Source organism: Dermacentor albipictus, chromosome 5 (genome assembly GCF_038994185.2).
Source record: "Dermacentor albipictus isolate Rhodes 1998 colony chromosome 5, USDA_Dalb.pri_finalv2, whole genome shotgun sequence".
NCBI lineage: Eukaryota > Metazoa > Arthropoda > Arachnida > Ixodida > Ixodidae > Dermacentor > Dermacentor albipictus.
The window spans coordinates 160,289,846-160,312,970 of NC_091825.1; the positions used below are offsets into that span (position 1 = coordinate 160,289,846).

The 23,125-nt window shown below is 45.3% G+C and overlaps 1 protein-coding gene across 10 annotated transcripts in view; it reads left to right on the top strand.

The window, feature by feature from the left end:
* LOC135916344 (fibulin-1-like) overlaps nt 1–23,125 on the top strand; it is a 183,767-nt gene that overhangs the window by 72,713 nt on the left and 87,929 nt on the right. The window contains exon 1 of one of the 10 annotated variants that reach the window (XM_065449689.1): nt 18,897–19,119. The exons of 8 other annotated variants lie outside the window; for them this stretch is intronic. In XM_065449689.1, coding sequence (XP_065305761.1) covers nt 19,047–19,119 — 73 coding nt within the window. In that variant the 5' untranslated portion in view covers nt 18,897–19,046. Of the gene's footprint in view, nt 1–18,896; nt 19,120–23,125 lie in introns of those variants that run through there. One more of the 10 variants, XM_065449691.1, reaches the window with a different exon arrangement.

Consider the following 23,125-nt stretch of genomic DNA (forward strand, 5'->3'; position numbering starts at 1 on the left):
AGCAAGCAATCGCGCGCAATGTGCTGCACTACTTACACTTGCCTAGGCAAGTAACTTCACACGTTAGTCGTCGAGTTATGAGCTCGAGCAAACAGTTAAAATTAGTGACAAACGGATTCATTCATTCATTCATTCATTCATTCATTCATTCATTCATTCATTCATTCATTCATTCATTCATTCATTCATTCAATGAAGGTCCAGTGAAGCACTGAAGACATCGGTCTACTGTTTTCGCAGGTTGAAAATTTCAAAGCTATGTGCGCGTTCATCCATGACTAGCGCCATGCCTCAGGACGTATGTACGTAAACGTATGTATTACATTCAACAAGAACGCTTTTCTTGAATACGCATTTAATTTGTTATTAATGATAGAACTTGTAAACGACGTGTACATTAAGAATAGGTTACGTATTTCCGCTAATCTGCGCCTTTAGTAGCGCAACGTTTCTTTTTTCTTTCTTTTACAATTTCGACAACCTTCTCGTAAGTTTTCTTCCCACAGATGTCGTAGTCAGCCTTAAGTTACACCATAGATGATCGTTGGCCTTTTGAAACTTTTGCACCGTCATTGCACCGGCTACAGATGTCTTAAACACTTAATTTTGCGCTACAGTTCATTGGTATTTCAGTGTTTTGTTCGTGAACAGAAATCCGCGATGTTTCTTTACCTATTGCTTAAAATAAATAAATGTTTCCACCATTATTGGGCATGCTCGTCTGAGCAGAAGAATAGTTCGTGTACCATACGGATGGCAGCACTTCGAACTAGTCAAATGTCGACTTGACATAACGTATTCATTCTTCTTCTTCGTCATCTAAGTAACCAGCACCACCATGATCGTCGTCGTCGTCATCGTAATCATTATAATACTAATCATCATCACCACCATCGTCACCATCGTCATCACCAAAACCATTTTATATCCACTTACCTTAGTATGGTGTCAGCCATCTCCATTCTGTGTACTGTGATACAGAACATAGAATCCTGGCCAATCCTGGCAGGCTCGCCAAATGTAATACAAATGGGGGTTCGTGGGCCCACGGCTAAACAAGCAGCGAGAAAGGCATGGAGAACTGACATTGTCTATATCCCTTCTATACCAGAGTGCGCAGAGCATTTACATACACACAAAACACAAGAATACATAAAACACTTAGGCAAGTCTGGAGCAGGCTTCGCGGTTCTACTTTAGTCGTCTGTGTCTACACGGCAAAGTTCGCTGTTGTGAAGCGTCCGCTCTCACCAGACGGACGACGAACTCACGCGCAGTACCACGGCGGTGCCCTCACGGTACTACGAATGCCCGCTGCCGTGCCGTCTAGTGGAGCTGCCACGCCCCGGCACCGTAAAAGAAGACGAACAAGACGCTCACCGCTCTGGGTTCGAGCAGCTTGACAGGCCCGTTGGCGGCGAGCTCTGCGGGTTCCTGCCAGCGTAACAGGGCTGGAAGGACTGCTGGCGGCCACGCGAACTGCAGCACTGCCCGGTTTCGGCGGCGGATCTCGGGCGGGACCACAGGCACGACCACCAGTGCGGACCGTTAGCCGCCCGAGTCGTTCCCTGGTCCCCATGAGCCTCGGACAGTTTCCCGAACGGACCGTTAGCCGCTGGTGCTTGGGCCCGGCTGTACGCTCGAGACGGACCGGTAGCCATCTCAATCGCTTCTGGTCGTCGCCGTCCCGTGAGCGTTCTGCCGAGCCGTCCGATTCTGAACCACAGCTTGAGCTCTCCTCGCTTGCCGCGCATGACCGCGCACTCTTCCTTTTCTTTCTCGTGCACTTGTCTGCGCAAACGCCCCACTCGTCACACTACCTGCAGATTTCTCGTCGTCTTCACAGCACCTATCCGCTGCTGTCCTCAGTTGCGTTTAGCGTACCTTGGGCCCCAGTTTGTTACATCTCAGTTAGAAAGGGCACTTTCGATCGCGATGGAGCCCTTGAATCGATCGCGATCAAAAGGACACCCTGTGACGGGGGTGTTACTGTAGGGCTAATATATTAGATAGCAAACGGGGGTAGCCGATATTATAGTTAACGTTATGAGGGAAAAAAATCCAGCTGGACAGGTCACCGGTGCTCTGTTAGAGCTACAGAATGGATGTCAAGGAAATGGAAGCACAGTCGAGGACGGCAGAATATCAGGCGGTGTGATTAGGTTAGAGAATTTGGAGGCAGAACTATATAGGAATCAGCTATCGCAAAACATGGACAATTGAAGGATGCTGGTAAAGGTCTTCGTCCTGCAGTGTCATAATTAAAAATAGGCTGATAATGATGATGGTGAGAAATATAATAGACCGGTGATCATTTCTGAATGGATTACACACGCTTCCAAATAACGCTGAATTTCAGCTAGAATATCAGCTGCGCGATCACATTCCCTTAGTCCGAACGCTTGCCGTTAACCCACCATTGTCTTTCATCCTATTGATCTTTGCGCGATCATTAGTTTCTTCTCATTCTTTACAAGAAGTAAAAAAAAATCTTATTTCCTTGTTTATTGAATAAAAATAAGTGTTAGATGGTAAAATATGCTGCATAGTAAGTGCGACTGTTATAATACAGCAGGCAGTACATGGTGTCTCAGTACAGCAAAAAAGAAGCAAGGTGAACACAGAATTTACATGAAGGTACAAAGGTAAGTAGTTGCGCTATTTGTAAACAAGGTGATGAAATAACACTAAAATATTATGAAATACAGTCTGAACGATGGAGGCAAGGCAACATATAATTTGTCTAATAAAATCTGCGTACTATAGCTGACTACAGGAAGGTATATTTCTTAATTTCAAAAGGAAACAACTGAGTAAGAGTGCTCCATTTAACGTAAATAGTTTATCTTTACATTTATTTAGTTAGGAAATAGATAATGCAGGTGGTTGGTAAACCAAATACTATTCGCGTCGAAGAGTAAGTACATGCGGAAAAATATAAAGTGTGAGTATTTGGTGAAAGAAGTCTTGAATACTATACGAATCGAGGCCCTGACGAAGACAAGTGCCCCTGTCGAAACGTTGACCGGGAGATTCGGGGATATGTTGGCTTAAGCGACATTCCTTATTCGACTACTGCTCATACAGGCCAAAACACAGGATAATGTAAGGTCAAAATGTAAGAACAAATGGTCCTCGACGGTGTGCAAATGTAATCAAACTACTGTTTACGTTTGTGGCCTCCTTAAAGTGAAGAAAGTGCGGGCGAAATTCAACGGCGACGCCCTGGCTTGCGCCGTTGTGTGCCAGAGCATGCGGAGCATAAAACGTGTGGTGTGGTCTCAAACTGTTTCGGAGCAGACGACACGCTGGTGGCCACGCACATCCTGACGTCACACAGTCCTCACCGAATGGGTGAACTCAGGAACGATCTTCCCGTGCGTAGGAAATAGCGCCCTGCGTACCTTTAGCTACATACTGCGAAATATTCTTCAAGCTGCTGACGCTGCTATAGGCTGCTTTTTGGTTCGGCATGCAGCGGCTTTCCAGTGTTCACCGCTGAATTGGCATGTGGTACCTGTTATGTCAACGCAGCAAAATTTCAGCCGTCATCGCGGGAAATGGCTCATTCGCTGGTGAGTGCCGCCGCATCTGCCGCAGACAGATAACAAGCACTCGGTGAGACTGTACAATCCACGCCTCTAAAGCTATTGGGGTACGGCATAATATTGCCGTGTCTTAGAATAAATTTTTTTGAAACATGTGGGCTGACGCTTACGCTTCCCGTTCCGCGTCGTGGGCCTTGTTCACTTGGCAGTCCTCAAATCGCCGGCGATTGCGTTTGCGACGCTAGTGCGTAAATGTTATGGTATCGCCGGAGGTCGTGTTTCCGTTGCATGTCCGTGTAGGCTTGGTTAAGATGTGCTCGTCGCCATTTTATGGTTGAAGAACTGTTTGATAAATCGAGGTTAACGTATCTTGCAGATCGTTGCTCCGGGCAATCTGACCTCTCGCTTTACTCTCCGCTGATGCTTCATCTCCTCGCGCTAGTTTCCAGGGCAGTCTCCTGTTGCTTGTGCATGCGGTGAAGTTACGCGTCTGGGAGATGCTCTTTCCATGGAGCGGCGGTGTCTGGCTAACAGGAGCGATTCCCTGTGATTTGCAACTCGAGACGAGTTAATTCCTCTAGCATTTTTATGTTATATTAAGTCGGCGCGTGATGCCTGTCACCGACTTGCGATAGCGTTGCAACACACATAGTAATAATGCGCCAAAAGTCTACTGTTAGCCGTGAGGCGGCCTGTATTACAAAAATATGGATTTATGTTGAACTGCATGGGCCCGAAGTTATAGTTAAGAATTTCGTAGTCATCAAAGTGTGGCCTCAGTAGCAATAATTGAGCGAAATGTATTTGCATTTACAAATGCATGCTTTAGCCCAAGAAGCGTCTAATCAGTTTGAACATGCTAAAGTGAGCGAAAATTGAGGGCTGGCAAGAACGTCCAAGCAGTGCCACGAAATAGCGAAATACTCGAGTATAGAGCCGATTCGTGATCGCAGACTCTATTGAACTGCTATCTCGGAACATAATACGTTATATAGGGCGTGAAGACGTCCGGCGATTCGGCGGGGGAACACTAAATGTGCATTTCCGCTGCTGGGAATGTAGCTGCTCTAGTAGAGACATGCTGGCGGCTTTCAAGCCAAGAACGCGTCTAGCAGCGCACCACATTTCTCATAGGTGGAAGCGAATAATTTAGACTTGCTATTGGCTTGAAGTCACAAAGCAATATACGCGCAATTTCTGTTGCTCTAAGCAACAGTGTGTACGCAGTTTCGATGCTAGCACAACGCGGGCATGCCAGTGTTGACTCAACTTGCCGCGAGAAGCGTTCATTGCTCCAGCAATAATGCAACATAAAGTACTTTGGGGTCACAATAGATAGGAGGTGGTGCATTGGATCTGGAAAGGAGTAATCGTGCCAGCGCTAACGTTCGTAAGTGCCATTGTATGCTTAAAATAAGTTATCTTGTCGGGGTTGGACGTTAACCAAAGGTCGGTAGTCCCTTTGGCTATGGGAGCCCACGGCAAAACCACAAATGAGGCAGTGCAGGGTGACATGCGTTGGGCCTCGTTTCAAGTCGGAGAAGCGCAGAGCAAAAGTAAGACCCGTAGAGTAAGAGTAAGACCCGTAGAGTAAGAGTACGACCCGTAGGTAACACACGCTTTGCAGAAGCGCTTGGATTTAAAGTGAATGGAAGAATCAACCCGTCAGCAGTCGAGATAAGCGAGTGACGTGTAGACTATTGGTGAAAAAAAAAACAGGAAAGAGATCGCTACGACCGGCTCTGTTAAAGACATAGGTAGTGCGGTACAAGGTAGATAGAGAAGTTTTCCGGAAGAGAAGATTAAAGAGATGCGTAAAGCTATGCTAGAATGAAAAGCATCCATAGCATACCTGAAGAACTCAAGCAGGCTAGGTGACTATTCGTCACCACCCCATTTCAAAGCGGATGGATGCCAATAAATCATTATTACCACCACTACCACCACCAATGCGCCTCTGGGCAGTCTCGGAAACGTATACGCCAGCAGACACTAGTTCAACCCAACTGGTAAAACTGTTTCAAGGCTAACTATATAGAAGCCTTCATACTTGTATTTACAGGTCACACATGTGTATCCGGTAAGAGCTTAACGGGAAGCCGACTATGTTAGGTACTTAATTATACCCCTAAGTATAAGAAGACATTAAAGAAAGGTGTGGTTACAGTTAGTACACAATAACATACAAGTAAAAGGAGTAAAATGTAGCATGCAGTAAAATGACTGCGACGTAAAAAGCGCTCTAACATTACGGCATGCGCAACGGTTAGAGCGCTAGTGCATAGCAAAATCTTCATCAGAGCCTCTCTGTAAATTTTTTTACGAACTTGAATGATGCTGTTAAAAATATAAAGTCAATGTGCGCTAAATCAAGCTTGGTCATGCACTGCTACAGGCTTGTAGCTGACTTGAAATGTAGTAGTTTTAGGTTCCAGTTGAGAAAACAAAGACCAAAAAAATTGCGTTTTCTTTAAAATGTTTAAGCAGTTTGGTCACTCAAGGGTGAAAGGAATTGCATGTAATGCCCACAGGCAGGCGGAACGTGCACGGAGATGCGTCCGTGTCGGCATCACGGAAGAGACTCCACACGCCCTCATGGGCGCATTGCGTTTCCTGTGACCTCAAGATATGGTGCTGGCCAGCTTCAACCTGTCGGCTTTCCTACAGTGCCATTCTGCCGATGAACAATGCGTTTTGGCACAGTCATTCCAGTTCTATAAGCGCTGAGGAGTCCATTCGGTGAGTAGTCGGACGCGTACTCCCGCCGCGGCAGCTCGGTGGCTGAGCTCGATGCCGTGCGGGATCAAATCCCGGCGGCCGCATTTCGATGGGGCGAAGCGCTCGCGCATTGGGCGAACGTTATAGAAACTTGGCTGCTCAGAGTTAACCCGGAGTCCCCCAATACAGGGTGCATCATAATCATACCGTGGTTTTGGATTTAATTGTTTAGTTTAACTTACAACGCATACGTTATGCTTCAGTCAATGTACGTGGTCGATAATTTTTAATATTTATCGGGGATCTCCTTGTCCATTTATTACAAGACAGAAAGCGAAAGAGAGAGAGAGAGAGAGACATAGTTAACGCACAAGTTAATGCAAGGCAGAAGCATTCTTTTATGCCTGCGTCCTCACCGTTTTCTTACACTTCTTCACCTCCTCTTTACAATGCGCCATCGGAATTCGGCGTTGCGGTGAATGTGATGCAAAGAGTATACATAAAAGGCCGTGATGTTATCGGTTCAACTGTTTTCACCCTGTCGAGCAACTGGAGGTCTTAAGCTCCTGTGATTATTACTGTGAAATATCGTCCATTTTTTCTTCGTCGTGGTTCCCGAGAAGTTCTTGTCGCTTCAAGGCTGCCGCCGTTGCCACTGGAAATATAAAGAGGGCAAGTTCGTTTAGACATGCGGGGAAAAGAGGCAAGTGCTGGGGTCTCAGTGCGTGGTTATCTACCTACTGCAGCTCTCTCTCTCTCTTTCTCTTTCCTTTTTTGCGGTCTAATCCAGCTGGAATGACTGTTTTTGCAAAGCTATGGAAATGACACGTTTAGAGGAGTCTTTAATGAAGCACACAAGAAGTCAACCCTCCTTTATCAGCGCTCGCTGCTTCAGTACTTCATGTGGAGGTCACTGAGATGACAAGAAAGGACTGAAAGTTAAATTTCAAATAATTGCAGTAGGCTCTCGTTCAGAAAATCTGGAAGGGACCGTGAAAGTCTGTTCATCGGGTCACAAGTTTATCGTAACAGAAGTGGTCCTTAGAACTGAAAACTTGATATTCCTGGTGCGCCCAAACATATAGGACACAATAGACTGGCACGCTAACGCGAGCCATCTTTTAAATTTCACAAGTTAAAATAAATACTGAAAATTAAAATTTGTTATTTTTTACGAGGTGAAAATAAATGATATGCTCCATAAGTCGGCAAAATATACTACAGTCAGTGAAATAGGTCCATAGTTATCAGGGTTATGCTTGATATCGGTCTTGTACAAAGGAACCAATCGCCAGGGAGCAGACCCTCGTTCTACGGACTGAAAAAAATAAATAGAAAGTATGATGTATGCGTAAGTTTTAATGTGTTTGAGAAACTTTGAGCGAGAGAGAGAGAGAGAGAGAGAGAGAGAGAGAGAGAGAGACTCTTTATTAGAAGAACAGAGGTCTTCGCCGGCGCGTATACAACCGCTGGTATGCTACTCTGTATAGTAATGGGATTAAAAGATGAGAAACTTTGGGTTTATATTGTCTACATAAGGGAAACAAAGCTTTGTGTTACGGATGAGGTGGCTCATCCCTTGGAAATCTATGAGAGTGTCCATAGAAAAAAGATGATATGTAGTAATTTCAGGAAATGAAATTGGTTCAGTATTAACAAAGGACATCGAGAATACAGCGTTAAGTACAGAGCAACAATCTCCCCTGGAGACAACAGCCCTGGCAGTGGTTAATTCAACTGTTTGTTTAGTATCACTGTTTACCCCTTTCCAACATTTTTCGTGGATTTAATATTAACAAAGACGGAAGCGTTGTGTGAAAAAAAAAAAGAATAAGCTTAGCAAGGTACAGAGCACGCGTGTACTCGCTTTCTGTGGCACGATATACTGCCCAACGTTCAGGGGTAAGTCATAACCGATGGCTTTTCTCTAGAGAAGCTTATTGCTCGAGCGTTTCAGCGATGGTGAGAAGCAAGGTGTGCGATTCTTTTTTTGGGGGGGTATGCGAAGTGGTACGTAGCATTTAGTAAGCTCGAATACTTTCCATTTATAAAGAAACCAGTTCTCATGTACAGACCTATCAGGGAAGCATGATACGAACTCGTGCAAAAAATTTGAAGCTCAGCATTTATCAAGCTGAAGTTTCCTCTACGTAATCTCTGGTGGACTTCCCAGCTTTTGAGTCCACGTGGTGAAGTATTCAATAAATCGATCTGAATGGTAGCATGTTCGCCCAAACCTCGCAAATGTGACAATTATCGCACCACTGACGGGTGTGAGATTAGCAATAAACTTAGGATAGTTGCACTCGAAGACGTCGTCGGGTAGGTAGCTTAACTAATGGAGTAAGAGTAAAATCTATACAAGCGTTAATAAAGGCTGCATATTCTGAGGAACCGCTATTTGCCACAGGGTTAGGGTTATTCCATGCGAGAGGTTCGTCTGCGAGAGGTACGGGGATCGATACCCCGCACCTCCGCCAGATGTCACGTAGTAGTGACGGTGAATAATACAGCGGCAAGTCTGTGAGTGACGAAACTTACTTTTATTGGGCGAACTTGTGCCCCCAAAGCCGAGTTACATTCAAAGCACAGCGATAGCGGCAAACACGGTCGGCGATCGTCGAAATCTGATCGGCCGGTCAACCATGTCGGCTTTTATACACGAGTCATCGAAGGTTCCAGAGTAATTGGGGATGCCTGCGTATCTTCCAGAAAGTTCTACACAATTCGCGTCACATGTGCAGTCAGATTACAGAAGCTTCGGTGATAACAGAACCATCGATAACATTCGAGAAAATTCCGATACATGCGGGCGCGTACGGCGCTGAGCGATAACATTTGTTAAACGGTGAAAAGCGCTCACCCGAAAAAGGTAAATAAGTCCACGTGTCAGTATAGTAGGGAAATTGAATTCTAGTATGATGCCATACTTGTAACTTGTGCAAAACGTCGTACAATTCAGGAATAACCTGGTGGTGTGCTCGTAGGGCGGTAGCGGGCACGAAATATGACGTCCTTGTGGTTAAGGTGGATGCATGCACAGACGAATTCTAATGGTGATGAAACGAGAACATTGAAAGAAGTGAAGTCATCACTCACCTCAGTTAATACACGACCGCCTCCACCCCGGCGGCGATCACATCTGTTAAAGTTTTACTTTTTGTGGCAGTTTAAAAGTTCTGAGCTATCTATTTTCGCCGAGAGCTAATTCCGGTTAACTATGTCTGCTGAGCAGGTCTCAAACAGTGACGAGAGGGCGTCGCGTTTATTGATTATTTTACATATATTGCGTGACAAAACAGAAGTATTGCGAGAAGTATTGTATATCTTTTTTCTGCGCTCTTGACGTTTCAGAAAGACCACGATTGGTTAACATCGCGTTGCTTGCCTCTCGCAAATTCTGTCCGTAACAGGTGCTGGATGTACCGGGCATGCCTGTGCCATTTTTACTCGTTGTGCGGGTGGATTTTGAAAAATACTTCCCAACAGAGGCGTCTGTGCCCCGAAGCTTTGATTTCTAGGACAAAGTGATTTCCTTAGCTTGACGCGGAGAAAAGTGCGCAACAAAATGTGCAATACCCTGCGATTACGTCTTTCCCCACTCTTGCAACTGACTGATGACTTTCTTAATTTATGCTCAGTTTTTTCCCTCACGCAATTGGTTACTCAGGCCGCCAGGATTTCAAATGCATGATGTATATAGCTAACACCCTAGACTTGGGACTTACGACACATGCTGACCTTGCATCTCATATCACCTACATATTCGAAATTAGTGACCACCTCTCGCTCAATTTCATAACTCACGCTCCTTTCCCTAAAAAATCCAAACACCGAAAAACCATACGCGACTATCGGAAAGCTAACTTCGTAGAAATAAACAATAAATTGTCTCGTTTCTGTGATAATTTTGTTGAAACGCATGAACATGGTTCAGTTTAATCTAATTGGCATTTCCTCGCACGTCCAGTTCATGGATTAACTGAGAAGTACATCCCTAACCACACAATCACTTCAAATGCGCAAGCGCCATGGTACTCCGGTCATCTAAAACGCTTATCCAAAAAGCGCTTCTACCAATTAGCGACATCATCCCCTACTGACGCGCGCTGGGCAACCTATAAATCAGCCTCAGATGTTTAGTATATAGCAGTTCTAAAAACTGCTAAAGACGACTACTTATCTAGCACACTACCTGAAATACTAAAAACAAATCTTAAAAGTTTTGGCAAATAGTAAACCCAACAAATAACAATGCTATTTAATTAGAAGATTTTTCTGGAAATATTGTTCTCGAGAACATATGCGCGACCATTCTTAATGAATTATGTACAAGTCAATTTTCGAAAACTGGCAATGTTGAATTTCCTTTCGCATACCAACACAAATACTTACCAATGCGTATTGTGATTCTCGAGGTACACGAAATTAACAGTACACGAAATTAATAGTTTACCGTATCATTCATCACCTGGCTACACATGCATTAACAGTAAATTCCTTAAAAGCACTAGCCTCTTTAGTTCTATGAAACTAACAAACATTTTCCGACAATTACTTAACTCATGTGACCTTCAAAGGGAATAGAAAATTGAGAAAGTGGTTCTGTTCTATAAATCTGGCCCCAGAAACTCACCTTTTAATTATCGCGTGATATCTCTTGCAAGTAGATGCTGTAAATTTTTAGAGCATGTAGTTTTCACAAATCGGGCCATCTTTCTAGAATCCAACTCATATTTTACTCACGCACAGCATGGTTTTCAAAAATCATATTCCTTCGAAACACAACAAGTATCATTCACTCATGAACTGCATCGCATCCTGGATCGCTCATCGTGCGCTGACTGTGTTTTCCTGTATTTTAATAAAGCATTATATAATATAAGCCATAAACTACTACTTTTTAAACTAAGCTTGCTAAATAATGACCCTAACCTTCTAAAATGGATCGAGCATTTCCTTACTACCCGCTTCTAATTTGTTACTGCTACGGTCGTAACTCTCCGCTCACTCAAGTTCACTCGGGTGTATCACAAGGGTCTGTGCGGGGACCACTATTATTTTTTATCTATAATAATGATCTGACCGCTAAAATATCTTCTAACCTACATCTGTTCGAAGGTGACTGTGTTATCTTCCGGGAAATTAAAAGCACTGTTGATAATAAAGCACTACAAGCCGATCTGGGTAATATAGATGACTGGCACGGGATGTGTTTAATGGAACTAAGTATTAACAAATGCAAAATAATGCGCGTACCCAGATCTAATTGTACTCCTATAGCACCTACCATCTTGCCTGCATGCCTTTAATTTGTCATTTGCTCTCTCTATCTCTCTCTCTACTATCTGAACAACGTTCCCTTAGATTTTGTCGTGTCATATAAATACGTTGGTACACACATTACATATAACCTAAATTGTACCATTCATATATAGTACGCCATTAACATTGCTAGTCGCATGCTCGGGTACTTACGGCCTAACTTTTTCAAAGCACCGACTACTTTAAAGTTACAGCTTTACAAGACTGTAATGCGCTCGAAACTTCAATATGTATCTGCTATATGGGATCCCAGTCACGTTAATCCCCTTACGTCACTTGAACTAGTACAACATAACTCTACCCGTTTCATTCTTTCCAATTATAACCATACTGCGAGTATAACCTTAATGAAAACTAACCTAGCCCTTAGTCCACTCGCTAACCACCGCAATATTGCCCTTATTTCGCCATTTCATAAAAATTTTAATCACACCACGTTTCACGACGATTTCGTCCTGCGGCCTCACTACATTTCAAGCCGCGTCGATTAAGCAGTAAGGCCGGAATTGATTCATGTCACACGAAATCTTTGTTTCAGTCTTTCATCCCCCGTACATCCCAGGAGTGGAATCACCTTCCCTCAAGTATCGTAGCCATCACCGATAACAAACTTTTCCGTGAAACATCAACTAACATTGTATAATCAGGATAGTCATTGTATTAACAGAACTGACGGCACTTGTTTGTTTGATTTACACTAATACCCTGTAACCACTCCTCTCTTTAATGTCATATGGCCCTCAGGGTACTTTAAATAAACAAATAAAAATAAATGCACAAACAAACAAACGAATAAATAAATAAATAAATAACTTATGGGCATGCGCTTGTTTGGGATAAACGATCCAAGTCTTTGCGCACGAGCAATTCCCTCATCTGACAACAGCAGATTGAACGTCTCAGAACGCAGCTTGCGAATATTTACTTCCGCGCTTGCCCACGTCTCTGTGGCAGAGCCTTTATTGCCGTAGAGCATAAGGTTGTCCCTTCGAGTAAGGTCTTCCTGATCGTCCAACCGAGCTTGTAGGAAAGTACTCTTGTTCCTAACTGCTGTACTTACGAACTGCTATAAATTTATGTAATCATGAATGTATTCAAGGCGTTTACATTGCCCTCAAGAGCAGTTAATTGTGATGTAAGATCAGATATCTTGGAATCGAGTATTCTTTGTTGTTCCTTCACTTCATCAATTGATTTGATGAGATTATCATGACGAGTGTCGAAGTGCTTAGACAGAACTGAGGTGAAACAGCGCGAATAAAACAAGGACACAAGGAAACAAATACCACAGATCCTTGTGTCCTTGTTTTATTCGCGCTGTTTAACCTCAGCTCTAAATATGAACCAAGTAGCCTTCATCAAGATCTTACTAATGCTTAGACAGATTTGAGATAGGGGCTAAGTATGTCGTTGTATTGTTTGCAACATTGTCCTTCAACAGGGCCAGGGTTAAGCTTAACGTCCTCAGTGGGCAAGAGCAGTTTACAAACATGAACGCAATCAATAACGATTGGGGCCAACAGCTTGTGTGTGGTGATAGCAGCAATGCAATGTTGCTATAACGTTTGGAAAAAAAGGACTCGGATGGACTAACCTGTACAAAAAAGCAGAACATCTCTACGGAAACCATTGCGGCTGCTTTTCCATGCCCACTCTTCTGGAAAGTTGCAGTAGTATTTTCAATGGGAAAACATTAAAGATGATGTCTGCGATTCTGTAAAAATTTTCCAATTTAACACCACCAGAATTGATCTCTGTATGCATCCACCTTAACCACAAGGACGTCATTTATAGACCACCAGGTTCTTGCTTCGAACTAACGACGTTTCGCACGATCTACAAGCAAGATAGCATGCAGCATTATCTTTTCTTGTAGAAGACTTCAATTTCCCTATTATATGACTGTAAGCACCAGTCAACACAACTTGCCCTGTTGGATCAAAAAGAATTTATTCTCAAGAGCATCGAAGAGCGCTTGCTCACACTTGCAGTATTAACAGATTTTACGAAAGCGTCCGACTGCATTAATCATGAACTTCTACTCAATAAATTGACTAACTCTGGAATTCGTGGCGTTGCCCTTGATTTAATTAGATCATATCTAAACTCCAGAGTTCAGTATACACACGACAATAACCTCTCCTCTCAGTTAAGGAACACAAGGATAGGAGTGCTGCAAGAGAGCCTACTTGGCCCTCTCCTTTTCAATAGCTAGAGAGAGAGCAAATGATAAATGAAAGGCAGGGAGGTTAACCGGGACTGAGCCCGGTTGGCTACCCTACACTAGGGAAAGGGAAAAGGGGACGGAAAGATTAAAAGAAGAATAGAAAGTCTACTGGGGATATCATTCGGTCACTCAGTCCAGATCAAAGACGCTGACTCAATCCGGTAGCTTTCAAATACCGCAGCAGCACTTTTGTGGCGTTTTGTAGCAGCGATATGTGAGGCTATGGTCCCAAGATCTTGTTCAAGGTGAAGGGCTTTCTATCTAACTGATTGAAAGCTGTGCAGAGGTAATGTCTTTCATTTTCAAAAGATAAACAGTAGCACAGTAGATTTTCTATAGTTTCCTCGACACCGCAGGCATTGCACTCGGCGCTATCAGCCATTCCAATGAAAAAATATATGCATTGATGAATGCGACGCCCAAGCGTAAGCGGCACAGCATTATTTCCTCATTACGCGGAAGCCCTGGTAACTGCTGCAGTTGCATAGATGGATCGAGGGAATGCAATCGACGATGTTGAGTGAATTCAGGTGTGTGCCACTTCTTTAGTGTCATACGGTGCGCAAGCTTGCTTAAGAGTTGGGCTGCGTCAGTCCGCGATAAAGGTACAGAAACAAGGGTTGCTCCGTCGTGTGCTTTCCTAGCAGCTTCGTCAGCGAGGTCGTTGCCGGAGATACCGCAATGGCCAGGCAGCCACTGAAACACGACGTCATGTCCTTTCGTGATCGTATGATGGTGCATTTCTCGTATCTCCGACACGAGTTGTTCATAGGATCCGCGACGAAGAGATGAGAGAAGGCATTGTAAGGCCGCCTTCGAATCGCAGAATATTGCGCACCGATTAGCCGGTTGGTTGTCGATATAATGAACGGCACCTCGGAGGGCAACAAGCTCCGAACCGGTGGATGTTGTCAAGTGAGAAATCTTGTATCGAATGCTTATTGATCGTGATGGTATAACCGCTGCGCCGGTGGAGCTGGTCTGAGTGGAAGAGTCATCCTTATATATGTGGACTCGGTCAAAGTAGAAAATGTGCAGACAATTCAGAGCTGCTTGCTTCAAGGCCAAATAGGCAGGTCGGTCTTCTTGCTTATCCCTGGTACCGTAAGACGCACTTGAGGTTGTTTTAAACACCACAAAACTGAGGTTGAACGTGCTGAGGATGTGAAGCCCGATGGTAAGTAGGCACGATGGATGCTGACCTCGTTGGAGAAGGATGCCTGTGGTCGTCGTTCTGGCAGGCAGGCAAAAGAGCTTGACTGCATCTGTGAAACATGACGAACATGGGCCCTAAGCGTGTCGGTGCTAATGTAAGACGTGGTCGTATGGTCTTGAGCCATTATAATGGTTCCTGCTGTTGAGGCGCTCCGCGGAAGGCCGAGGCAAACACGTAGTGCCTTGCCGAGAAGCAGCAACATCTATTAAGCGACGACGATCATGTGGCCGACGTCGATCAAGAGCTTTCAAAGCCTCTGGAGAACGCTACCCACGTACATTACCACCCACTCTTCCGCCAAGGCCAAAAGCAGTCAGCTCAAAGGACAAAGGTGCATCGAACAGCATGGCTGCTGACGCTTGGCCTGCACTCCCGAGGCTACATGCCCCTACTCAGCGAAATCAGACTTCTACAGCAAGGGACACTTCGTCTGTTCCTGATAAGTTGACGGACCAAGGTCAACAAATTGTCGTCATGATCAGTTGTCTGGTGAGTGCTATTCGTGTTCTTCTGGAAAGGCTACAGACACAAACAGCTCGAAGTGCGTTGCAAGTGCTGGATGCCATCAATCCGGTTCTAGCGAGCCTTCAGAAGTCCACTGCTTGAGAACTTCTACAGCAGAACCATGGCTCATCGACAACAACAGCGATCGTTCCGGGATGATGTCAGAAGTGCCTCCATATTGCAATGGAATGCGAAAGGCCTGAGGTCAGATAGTTCGGATTTTCGACAGTTCATGTTTGAAAACCACTTTCCTATACTGGTCATTTGTGAACCGAACTTCTCAGCCTCCATAAAACTATCAGGATATGAACCTTTTGTTTCAAACACGTGTGTCCGTAGTAGTAAGGTTATGGTTCACATTCGCAAGGTGCTTACGTATTTTTCCCAGCCCGCAGCGCCACACGATGGTAACCAATACGTCTGTGTTATTGTGAAAAAGAAGAGGCTGTCTTTTGCTCTTATTGGTGTCTACCTTTCCCCAGCAAGTCCGTTTGATAGAAAAAGCCTAAAAGATATTATGGCTGCTACTCCCGGTCCTTGGATAATAACAGGGGACTTCAACGCTCACCACCATATATGGGGAAGCTCAAGGATAAATTCTAGGGGCAGGTCACTAATATCTTTTGCATCAGGCCACAACCTGTGTCTTCATTTCTGCGAGGAACAACATACAGCAGCTGCCTTGACTTTGGTGTCACGTTGCCCGACTTTGAGCGTGCAGTGGTTCACTGATATTGAAACCCATGGAAGTGATCATATCCCGACCTATGTGAGAATTGATGGACTAGACGCCGCACTACCCGTTGTATCTCGCCAAAAATGGTGCGACATGTAGTTGATGTCCCTCAACACAAAGAAAACAGCACTCATTCCCTTCCAATGTCGGTACTCGTATTCCATAGCACGTTACACAATTTACAGTTCCCAAATACCTTCCTTACAATCATAAATATATTGGTACCTACCTATCTCACGATCTTAGATGGTCGTCTCGAATAATTAGCATCACAAATGATGCTAACTGCACCCTCGCTAATTTACGTCGTAACCAGCATCACGCCCCGTCCCCCTGTAAGAATACTTGCTTACCAAACGCTGGTACGACCGCAACTAGAGTACGCCAGCGCCATTTGGGGCCCCCATCAGATTAACCTTTCAAACATGTCGGAATCGGGCCAAAATTGTGCTGCAATGTTCATCTATTCAGAATACTCTTATCAAACTAGCGTCAGCACACTAAAATCCCGGGCCTACCTTCTCAGTCTTGAATGCCGCCGCAGTATTTCGAGGCTGTTCACTTTTCATAAATTTTATCACTCGTCGATTAACCTCGCCGTCTTCATTCCCGCTCATCAACTATCGCTTCGCATCAGTCGACAAAAAGCCTTTCATCCGTCACATGCTCACACTTCTGCGCATATGACTTCATTTCGTCCAAACGGCAAAAGAGTGGAACAAGTTAGCCGTAGATGCTGTAAACAACAGCGACCCTGATAGTTTAAAGTGGCTCTGGCGGGCGTTATTTAATAGTGTTATGCGTCGCTCGCTCATTTCATGTTGTAACACGCTGCATTGAAATCTTTGTATGTATACATCAAGTCAACTAACATTTTTTTATTGCGCTAAACCTTACACATGTCCATATTTATTTGAGGTACCTAAATAAATAAATAAATAAATAAATAAATAAATAAATAAATAAATAAATATCTAAGTGGCGCTGGCTGACACTCCCAGGGCTAGATCTAGTACGCATAAATATCAAGTTAGTGGACGAATTGGTGGCTGTCCCTTTAGAATTGGTAGTGCACCGCACGCGTAATGCGAAGGTTGCGGGTTCGGTCCCCATCGACGACAACTTATCTTTCATTTCTCTTTTCTTCCTTATTTTCTGCATTTAAATTTCAACCACCCTCTGTCTCCCTTCTCGCTTATATAAGCGCAAAGAATCTTTTTTTTTTTCACCCTGTGGTGAAGCTGAATATGATGGGGCGGCCTCACCACGACGGCTTGACGATGATGACACCAAGAATAAAGTTGCGACTTGGGTTGATTGGAGTTGTATTTTTTGAAGACGGAACTACCAGAGCGCAAAAACACCGGACGGAGTAAAAGTACACACACGAAACACTGTTGTCTCCAAGTTGTCGTATTCGTCAGCGTAGTGGTGACGACGGATGCTGAAAGCAGTTTCGAGTAATAGAATGCTGTCGATGTAATACAATTTCAGGCAATGCTTTCTTCGGAAGGACTTTAGTCACACTTGTAATGCGCATGACAGAATGTGGTTCCGTTAATACGTCACCACCACCTCTGTGGACTCGGTCGTCGTAACTACATATTGCCACTTAACCTATGGACGACACTGCAGAGGCATTTGCAATGTGTACGAGTTGTTGAGCATCTTTGCTCTAGAGCAACAATCTGCCACTGTCTCACAGAAATGACTACATCTACGTTGGTGCTTTTCTCAGCCTGCTCTGCCTGCACCGCGTCGGCTAGTAGTTACCCAGAATTCCTTACTATGATAAAGCGGCTTCATAGTGTGAGTTTTGGACGTAACGGGATTGCGGGATGTGTAGGGACCGTTGAATTTAACGAACGCATTCTCCAGTGCGGCCTGAAACGTGTGTGCGTAAGAGTAACGCACGCAATTTTCGGAAAGTATATGCATGAACACAAGCTGTCTGCTATCCGTCGCGTATGCTTAGTGAGTGTGGTCAGTCAGCAGTTCAGCAAAAGGTTGCGGGCACGATTAACAGCCGCGGAGGCCGCAATCCAGTGAAGGCGCAATGGAAAATATGCTCGTGTGCCGTACTCATGTGTGCGTGTTAAAGCACTATTATGCAAGTGGTCAGAATCAATCCGGCACCATCCACTAAGTATGTTATGGCACCGCCATCGCTTTCGGGCGTAGAAATAAATCAGCTCTACACGTTGTGATGGTGGTCACTTTAATATTTCGAGTTCAGTTTTCGCACTCGCTGCACCTGGGCCGTAACAGGGAAACCGCCACGCCCAGACCTGAACTACGTGCTCTAAACATGACGTCACGGGCCAGACTGATTGGGAGCGTGCAAGACGTGCATTCTTTCTCGTTGTCATTCCCTCGTCCCACTCGTGAGATAAATCCAGGTGAATCGGCCGGTTGCATAATGCCCCGCGTGAGCAGCTACTCGCGAGTGAGGCGCTACGCCAACGCATTCAGGGCATTGCCACGTCAGTTCATGCCGATAGCGAGGTCTTCGATAGGGGCTGAAAACTCCAAGTCTTTTTCAAGTGGGTACGCAGCGAGACTTTGTCGGCTCCTACGGCTTTCTGCGAGGTGCTCCGATGGCGATGACGGTAACGGCAGAAAGACAGGCGCTATCTCGTTCGAGTCGAAGACGCTTTATCGACCGCCTCTCGTTCAAACGTTGACAGAACGTCCCACATCTTGGAGACGATAGTCAAAGACCGGCCGGGTGGACCTGGCAGTCGCATTGCTGACTGGCCACGCTGAAGCACAATGCGTGAATCGAAGACCATGCGCTGGTGTGCGATTCTTGTCGGGGCTTGTTTTGCCTTCCACGCCACTGACGGTAAGTTGATCGACAAATGTGTATATATATACGTAATATTAGTTCCTCAGGTTTAACAACCCTAACGGGCGCCATATTCTGTGGGAAGTGGCTTGGTGCTGATCTGTTGGTTAGCTTTTATGACCTGAATTTTCCAACGTGCGCATTGTCGTAAGTACTAGCGCGCTTCCACGATACTCTGACATCAGAACGTGGTCGCCGTTGCTGTTTCTGGATCTCGCAATCTCGTTCCCAGTAGCAGAAAGTTCTGATTGATGACGCGCAGGTTCGCGAGAGATGCTGGCTTTTGAAAACCTGCAGTTCAGAACCTCAGCTGTGTTTTTTACGTTATAAGGAAGCCCTCGCAGAATGTCACTTTTGCTGCATTCAGACACAAGCTATAAGCAGCTGTGCTTTTAGAAGGGGAACGCCGTTTCCGACAACGATGCAAGAAAAAAGAAGTTAAGTGTGCGTTGTAAAAGGGCATGCTTTGCTAGGCTCAGTATGCATGCGCCACTACATCGCGTGACACTCGTGTAGAAAAGAATATTTTTTAAAATTCGCTTTTACTACTGTCTCTTTATGGTTCTCGAGCAATAAACAAGTCTAAGTATCACTTCGCAGGGAAAACTTGCTCAATTGTATAGAAATGCCACTGTAAAAGAAAACTTGAAAGACTCCCCATATCTGCGGAGATAGCCTTATCTATCCGAAACGCAAACCTAAAGCAAACCGTCGCGCTAAACATCTACGAGTCTTGTTGACGATCACGTGTTCCACGGTTGGTTGGAATTTCTAATCACGTTTCGTTAAGCGTTATATTCATACCACGTCTTAAACTACCGTAACAACTTATCGAGAGAACTTATCATCATTAACATCAGAGGGCCAATTCCCATTTCTTCCTCTATAGTGTAGCGAAGTGACGCAGCCGTGAGATATCAGACGCATCAACTCACCAGGGAGACGGAAGATGAATGGGGATGAGCTCTGGCAGGGGCAAGTCCAAATCCACAGGTACGACGACGAGAAGTAGCATTTCAATAACTAAGTTTATTCACTTGAGATTTACTTTAGGTTAACACTGTATAAAAATATTTACAAACAGAACGATGTCATACCCGTCGTCGTCGGCCTGCCCGACCGGCCTGGTTTCCCCTGGTGAAGTTGCGCCGTGTCTGCTGCTTGTCTACTCGCTCACTCTCAAAACTACCCCAAACTATTCCTTAAATAAGTTTCCCCAGCATCCAAGGGACCCGCGGACCGGCGGGAGGCGCAGGCTTCTTCACCAATGGGTTACTTCGTTACTCCTACCAATCAGGCAAGCCGACATCATCCAATAAGCGGCAGAGTTCAAGAAATGGTCGCGTCAACACTCCGTACACAAAAGCACTCTGACCATCACTAATCAGCTTTTGACAGCCGAGCGTGGGACGAGGACGCGTCAAATGCACGTGTGACAGCAGGTGCGGCGGCCGGGCGGCAGTACATGCCCGGCGCCGTCGAGATCATTCGGGGTACAAAGGTTTTCCCCCCGCGTCGAGGAGCCCACAAAATTCCCGGAAAGCAAGCAGAGGCCCGCGCTATACTCTTTTCGCGACAATAGTGTCGAGTAGCAGGCCGAAGAATTTTATCTGGATAACCTTTCTTTCTTTCGAATCTATCTATGCAACTCTCTGTCTGACGAGTGAAGTCAGCATGCGACATAAAGAAATACGTGGCAACGAACTGAGCGCGTGTCACTCTTGCTACGAATGCCCAATGGACAGAATGTGCTGCACCAGGAGATTTGAGCGTGTTCATTGCGCGTTCATAGCAGCATTTACAAACGCTTAATTCGTTTAAGCTCTGCATGGCGTGGAAGTTTGATTTATGCTGGCTTCGTGCATTAGTCGCTTTATAAAGCATGTGACATAACGTTGTGTATGTTTTTAACTTGAATTTTGGATCAGGAGAAACTATCGTTGCTAAGGATTTAGAAAGAAAAGCAACCGTCTAGCTTTTTTTTTAACTCTTTCCGTACCGTACCGCGGCCATTAGGCATCGTTAGCCAGCTAACGATGGTTTGAAACACGGCTTTCGAGACCTCCCGCGCCGCTCACGGACACACCGCATTATCGTTCGGGAAGGAGGAGAACTATATATATTTTTTTCTAAGCCGTTCGATTTTTCCCGTCAGGCGGTTATTTATAAACGCGCTCCGAAGCCGTCAAAGTAGAAAGCAAAAATGATCGCCTCCTGGATCAGCGCGTGCGCTTCGACAGATGCAGATCTCGTAATTCCGCTGCGCCTTCGGCTGATGTTATCGATGGGTCGAGCATCGGCGAGTCTCAGCATGCTGATTTTCGTCGGACTTTGACTCTCGGAACGACAACGACGCAAACAACACCGGAACATCGGCGGCCGCAGCCCGGCACGCCCAATTGTAGTGCTTGCAGTTAAATATTTGTAGCGGAATATCTGTTCACTAAATATTCTTGATATTTTAGGAGATGGTGCCTATTAAACAAATACATTTTGTACATCTCATAACTTTTGTAACATATTCTTCTTAGTAGGTACAAGCGTGTCTTTACAAGCTTTGTTCAATTTTATCCCGCATTCTTGATTCTATCATAAGAAGCCAACAAACAATGACACCAAGGACAAAATAGGGAAAATTACTTGTACTTACAAGTACAAGTAATTTTCCGTATGTTGTGCTTGCTGTCATTATTTGTTGGCTTCTTATGATATGATTATTAGAAACTGGGCCCCTCGGTTAGCCGTCTTTCCTCTCGTTCAATCTTGATTCTAGCTATTTATATCTTTCTTTATGGCATCCATCTCGTTAATAAAACTAACATGCCTGAAAAGTGCCTTCATTGTGGCTTTGTTTATGTAACATTGTCGCGGCCGTTAGGCCACGGCAGGAACGAAACGTACGTACACGCCTGGGAACGAGACAGGTAAAACTCAGCCTTTATTGTCAACAGCAGGGTGGTTATATAGTAATCCAGGAGAGGGGGAATGGAAAGGGGAGACAGCGAGTTAGAAAGAAAACTTCACGCTTGCGCAGTGTGTAGCCCGCACTATGACACAGCGGCCGATACAACACTTCTTCCTCCTAAAATCGGTCAACAGGTCTCCTCGTCCTCGTAGAACGTCGTAAGACTTGAGCGGGTTCGCTTTGCACTACTGCTTCGGGTGACGGAAGTGCCGGGAAGGCGCGGTCAGCATGATGATCCCCAACTGCAGGCGGCAAGGCAGATGCTTCCAGGCTCACATCGAGCTGTGGCGAGGATTCCTCTGGCCTGAATGTAGCGCCGTCCGAGCACGCGTCTTCCGCAATGGCGGGTGACTGCGTTTCTGTAGGCCGACGACGCACCTGGTCCACGTGCCGCCGGACAATTGCTCCAGGTGTTTCTACTGTAACCATTCGGGTCCCAGATGTAGATGTCACATGTCCTGGTATCCATTTGTCTCCTGCCCCATAGTTGCGAACGTGCACACGGCTCTCTAGTTGGGGCAGCTACTCCTGGTTAGACGGTGCATCTCCACTACCCTTCGGAAAACACGTATCCAGGCGCGATCTAATCTGGTATCCGAGAAGCATCTGTGATGGCGACTTTCCGCTCTTCTGGGGTGTCCTTCTGTAATTGAGCAGTAGTCGCATTAGTTTGTGCTCCAGTTTTCCTTCCTTCAACTTCCGAAGACCATCTTTCACTGTTCGGACAGCTCTTTCGGCGGCCCCATTAGATTGCGGGTGGAAGGGGGCGGTCCTAACGTGCGATATGTTGTTGTTCTCGATAAATGTTGCAAATTCACGACTAGTGAATTGTGTTCCGTTATCGGAAACTATCGTTCTGGGCACGCCAAATCTGCTGAAAATGTCCCGCAAACAGTGGATTGTAGCTGTCGAGGTAGCTTGCTTCAAAGGAAGCGCTTCTATCCACTTGGTGTGCGAATCGATTAGCACAAGCACCATCTTGCCTTCTATCGGTCCGGCAAAATCCACATGGATGCGCGACCACTTCTCAAAAGTTTG